The sequence below is a fragment of the Antrostomus carolinensis genome, unplaced genomic scaffold, assembly GCF_000700745.2.
Source record: "Antrostomus carolinensis isolate BGI_N321 unplaced genomic scaffold, ASM70074v2 scaffold16013, whole genome shotgun sequence".
Taxonomy (NCBI): domain Eukaryota; kingdom Metazoa; phylum Chordata; class Aves; order Caprimulgiformes; family Caprimulgidae; genus Antrostomus; species Antrostomus carolinensis.
In genome coordinates, this window is record NW_010303270.1 from 1 (window position 1) to 2,886 (window position 2,886).

A 2,886-nucleotide genomic window follows, 5' to 3' on the forward strand; every position below is an offset into this window, starting at 1 on the left:
AGGTCCCTTCCAACCCAAACCATTCTATAAGAAAGGAATTGTTAAAGAACCTACTGTCAAAGTAGCAGGAAACAAGTGGTGTATTGGCACCAAACACCTTTGTAGCCGACTCCTTGGTTTTGTCTGAACTCTTCCCTTCTTCATCTTCAACACTAGTGTCTGCTCCCTGAAGTTACATACAGAAAAAAAAGTTACTGTGTATTTACAAACATAGAAGGAATCAAATAAATGTGGACTGTGTGTGGGAATATATGGGCTTCAGTCTCTCCTCCAGGACAAGGAGAAATTTTACTTTCCTGGTAAATGTAGTTTATACTCATGTCTGAAGGTCACTTCTTGTTGCCTTTGAAGATGTGCAGAAATCAGATCCAGTCACTTTCCAAAATATCTTATTTCTGGAGATACACTAGTGACCTATCTGCTCTTACTGAAGGAGAGGTTGCAGGACTTCTGCACTGCCCTGTTGCAGAGAACCACTCTAAGACTATCCTAGCAATAGCCCAGGAAGTATAGTCAGAAGAGAAACTGAAACTAGAATTTTTAAACTCCGTGGAACCAAATTAAGTGGAGAAAGAAAATGCTATCAATGAATCATGGGTCAGTATTTGGTGCAAAAAAGAGAAACAAACCAAGAAAAAAGCACAAACTTTTGTTAATGCTGTACAACCAGACGCCATCGTTATTTTAGAAAAACAAAATAGCCTTCTCACATTATTTGCTCAAATTTGTATTTTTGTAAAGAGAGCTTATCTGTGAAGCTGTGTTAACCTGAAATCTTGAGGAACAATTACATTCCAATGATCTATTTGTGACATATGACATTCTGGCTTCTCCAACATGTTGCTGTCCTTTCTTGTGTTTGGTTGTTTATACATTCAAATATTAATCAGGGGCAGCTATTTCAGTGTCTGTTGTTGTGCCTTGTGCTGGTGTTAATACATCTAAATTATGTGCATTAAAAGCTTGAGCTATCTTTTCACTTTACTTACAGAAGGCTTATCTAGTAATTTGGGCTTTTGCTCTATATCTCATGTAATGTAATAATAAAAATAATTTGAAAAATAAAGTAGTAAGTATGTTATGCAAGAGTCTCTACTCTGACTTTAATGGTCCTTTTCAGACTTTAAACAATTTAAACAATATAAACTGCATTACTTCCTCAGTTATACATCAGTCTAACAATTCAGGGACTAAAATAGCTGGTATACTTAATTAGGTACTTACTGTAAATTAACAGACTTAACTTCTAAAGAATTTTTTGATACTCTGTCCCTTACCAAAGCACCTTCAAGCTTAAAGATAGCTGCGGCACCATGTGTCTCTGAGGGAGCCATTTTTCGTCTCCATCGTCTTCGACGGAAAGTATCAGAACTGCGTTGCTTCCAGTGAAATTTCCAGCCAATCAAGGAAGCGTATTCCCATCCTTCTTGATCTTCATATGATGACATTCCCTGGAAGACATAAATCCTTGTTATCCAGAGTGTTGTATAAACCAAGGCTGGAAACATCAATTTATAAAAAGACAAAGAAAAGGAATATAATGAAAACATAAAAGGCTGTTCTAGATTTTTTGTTTGGTATTAAATTTTTTCTTTATTCAAGAAATGATCTAATGCAGTTTTTTTTAAAAAAAGAAACTCAAACTGTTACAATGTGCAAGTCTCTGACTGCATCTCTCTTCTGCTTACCCTTCCTGTTGTTACTGCTTGAGCTGGATCTCTCTTACGTTTCCGCACCAGTCTTCGTCGGCGGTGTGTGTGGTACATTTTCTCTGCAGCAACCCACGACTTTGGTTTAGTGTCTGGAGGAATAGTAATTCCATATTCCCATCCTAAAACAGAAGTGATTAGTTGGTTTATTTCCAGAAACACAAGCAAGGTACAAAGAAGAAAAGCATGGGAAATACAGTTATTGTACCTACAGAGGATGAAGCTTTAGCCACACAGGACTAGTTGATGTTGCAAACCCTAAATGCCCAATAGTGAGGGGGCACCTGATGACATTTTATGATGATGCTATGCTATATTTGTGACAATAAAATCTCAACATTAAAACATACACAATTCATTTTAAGTTCTTTTCTTTGCATTCTTGATACCACATTTTCGTATTTCACCACAAGGAAAACTCATTCTTAATTTTAAATGAGTGGAATGTTCTATGTACTCTTGCAACTCCAGCAGCTTGGCTTTTAAAGGAACACAAACTATTTGAACTCTGATTAAAGAACTCTAGGAATTGGTAAATCTGTTACTGTATTTCGGATCTACATATTATGAGTCAGTTGCCAGGTATCTAGGACTCGGACACACAGTTTGCCTAACTGGTACTTCTCATGTTAGATTGTTCTTTGCATTAGTCTTCATTTTTTTAATTTGTCAAAGCTTTTGGCTCAAAATGGTCATGTGTTGCTGCAGTTAAGACCAATGTACAGCTTCTTAGATTATGTGATTCTCTCTCCAATAGGCACTTATAAATGCATTTATTACATGCACTGTTCAAAATACTTGTCTCTTTTGGTCCAAGAAAGGCTCAATGAGAACAGTAAGTTTGATGGAACAGTGATTAAAATGGAAATAGACACAGATGCAGACAGTGAACACTTTCTCAATGTAATTTTATCTGATTCCTTAAGCAACTGTTATCCAAATATTTCCTTGACATTTTTCCATAGGGCAACCACTATCGTGTCCAGGACATTGCTACAGTGTTGATATGCATCCTCCTTCAGTAGAGCCTATGACAGATTTTCCTAATAATCAGCAGATAAACCGTAAATCCTACCGTGCTCATCCACTGCTCGATTTAAATCAGATTTCCAGGCGTCATCTTCCCACATCCATCCAAGAGGACAGGTGAACTCACGTGGCAGTGGAGCTTTTTCTC

The 2,886-nt window shown here is 37.0% G+C and overlaps 1 protein-coding gene across 1 annotated transcript in view; it reads right to left on the bottom strand.

Annotated features, from left to right (window-relative positions):
• Window positions 1-20: 20 nt before the first annotated feature.
• MYOF (myoferlin) overlaps window positions 21-2,886 on the bottom strand; it is a gene marked incomplete at its 3' end in the record, with an annotated part of 49,568 nt that continues 46,702 nt past the window's right edge. Inside the window, 4 exon segments of the mRNA XM_010164048.1 lie at window positions 21-166; window positions 1,278-1,451; window positions 1,689-1,831; window positions 2,785-2,886. The exon segment at window positions 2,785-2,886 is cut by the window's right edge and continues 5 nt beyond it. Of these exon segments, the coding sequence (XP_010162350.1) occupies window positions 21-166; window positions 1,278-1,451; window positions 1,689-1,831; window positions 2,785-2,886 (565 nt within the window).